This window comes from Scylla paramamosain, unplaced genomic scaffold (genome assembly GCF_035594125.1).
Source record: "Scylla paramamosain isolate STU-SP2022 unplaced genomic scaffold, ASM3559412v1 Contig88, whole genome shotgun sequence".
In the NCBI taxonomy this organism is placed as follows: Eukaryota; Metazoa; Arthropoda; class Malacostraca; order Decapoda; family Portunidae; genus Scylla; species Scylla paramamosain.
The window spans coordinates 187,501-190,000 of NW_026973753.1; the positions used below are offsets into that span (position 1 = coordinate 187,501).

The window sequence follows — 2,500 nt, forward strand, 5'->3', positions numbered from 1 at the left end:
AGGTGAAAGAAAATAAGGAGAAAAAGGAGAAAAAAATGGATGCAGGAGACGGCTAAGAAGAGAAAGGAATAAAAAAAAAATCAATTAATGGGAAGGAAAAAATCTGAAAAGTTGAGGACAGAATATAGGAGGAAAAACGGAGAAGAAAGAGGGAGAAGAAAAGTGAAAGGAGAAGGACGCGTTAGAGATGAGGGGGAGCAGAAAGCGAACATAAAGTGTTATCATGCAGGACTTAGGAGGACGCCAAGCTTACTTTGCTCGTGCTGGAGGAGTAATTGTCAGGGGCAGAAATAACAGGAAAAAAGATAACCTCTGAAATTAAGGCAACTCGCCACTATTGACCCCGATAGGAGCTGGAGGGAAAGTGAGGGAGGGTAAGGGCGCGTGTGGCCAGGTAAAGGTGCAACACTGACCTTACACACAACACACATTTAATACACCTAGTATACATGTTACATTGTACTGACCCTCAGATGTGATGCAATATTAGGTACAGCAGCCAACACTGACCCTACACCCAATACACACCTAACACACCCAACACACACTTAGTACATCCAGTAAGTACTCACCCCCCGATGCGGTGCACTGCAGGGTCAGCGGGTCACCCTCGATCAGTGACCTCAACACCCCGCCGTGGACAGGACTCCATCCAGTGTCCAGGAGCACCAGGCACGACGGCACGACTGTGGAGGGAAGAGCTTGGTTACTGGTGGCGTGTGGCGGTGTGTGGGCATTGCGGGGGTGGTGTGTGGTGGAGTGAGTGGGTGCAGAGTGCTGCAGACTTTGTATGGACGTGGTCTGCCATGTGGTGTGTGCAGCATGTGTAAAGGCAGGTGGTGATGGGGATGGTGAATGTGCTGAGTGCTTTTGTGGGAACACCTTACTGTTGTATGATAGACACATTGTTTGTTATACGTAAACACACACACACACACACACACACACACACACACACACACACACACACACACACACACACACATACACACACACAAATCATCGCAGTATGTTTATGAATGCTAACTACTAAAAAATCTCCCAAAAAAGGCAAGTAATATGCATAAACAATCTACTGGTGATTTGTGCGTCCGCTGGTGGTCAGGATTGAAAGGAGGAAAATCGGGGGAGCGAGGGCGGCGCTGCCATTTAGGAGTGTACTGTACCAGTGTACTGGCATTACGGTATTTCAGTGTGTCGGGTCAAGTATTGCTATTGGTACAGTTATCTTTGTTGATAATACCAATGCACACACAAACAAACAAACAAACAAACAAACAAACAAACACACACACACACACACACACACACACACACACACACACACACACACACACACACACACACACACACACACACACACACACACACACACACACACGGCCACGCGCCTCGCTCGATCCGTGCCACCAGACACCACAACAAGATACGCCTAAAGGTGCCGCGCACAGAGCGGTACAGACTCAGCGCGATTCCCACCATGGTGCGAGAAATCAATCAATAGCATTTCCCTTCTAGATTAGACTTACCTTTTGGATTAATGTTAAGTATTTCCCCACTCCCCTCTACATTTTCAGTTTGTTAACTGCCTGAATAATAAACCGTTTATTATTATTATTATTATTATTATTATTATTATTATTATTATCATTATTATTATTATCATTATTATTATTATCATTATTATTATTATTATTATTATTATTATTACACACACACACACACACACACACACACACACACACACACACACACACACACACACGAATGTTTACCAGCGTATTTTTATTTTTATTCCATATTTAGTTGGAATAGTAAAACAATTTGACTGGAGACTTCATAAAAGTTCTATTAACACACACAAAAGCTATGACGAGGACATGTTCAGTGTAAGGCACAGCAACACCCCCAGCAACACCACCAGCAACACCACCAGCAACAGGCAGCAAGTATCAGACAAGGCATTAGTGGCCGAGGCGTGGCAGTCATCACCAGCTTCTAATTGTTCCCGGAAAAACACCAAGACAATCAGGAAATCAACTTAATTCAAGACATACTGAGAACCAGCTCCCTAAACTCCCTTAGTAATAGGCTTCGTGACTCACCGAGGCGGCAAGTTGGACGAACGAATGAGCCCACCCGCGCATCAAGGCCAACCTGATGCAGCCAAAAAGAAGCAAACATTCCAAACAAACACGCCTTCCTGCCGCAAAGCAGCGGCGACCAAACACCTTTAAAGTGGCGCGCACCTCCCTACATGTGAACGGATGAGCGCAGCGGTGCGTGAGGAAACCCGCGGCGAGCAGGACGTCAAGGAAACAACGCAGCCTACGTAGACAACAGATAAATAATAAATACACAAATAAATAAGCAATGCATAAACTCATGAGGCACAAATTCCCGGATAAAAAAAGTTTTTTTTTTCTGGCAGTTTAGTATCCTTGGCCAGTGAATTTCCTCGCAAACAGATATTCAGCTTCACTAAAGAGGCAAAGAAGAC

At 44.8% G+C, this 2,500-nt stretch overlaps 1 protein-coding gene across 1 annotated transcript in view; it reads right to left on the reverse strand.

Moving 5' to 3' along the window:
• The window catches only part of LOC135098857 (uncharacterized), a 79,804-nt gene that overhangs the window by 25,720 nt on the left and 51,584 nt on the right, over positions 1–2,500 (reverse strand). Inside the window, exon 3 of the mRNA XM_064001256.1 lies at positions 573–686. Coding sequence (XP_063857326.1) covers positions 573–686 — 114 coding nt within the window. The remainder of the gene's footprint in view (positions 1–572; positions 687–2,500) is intronic.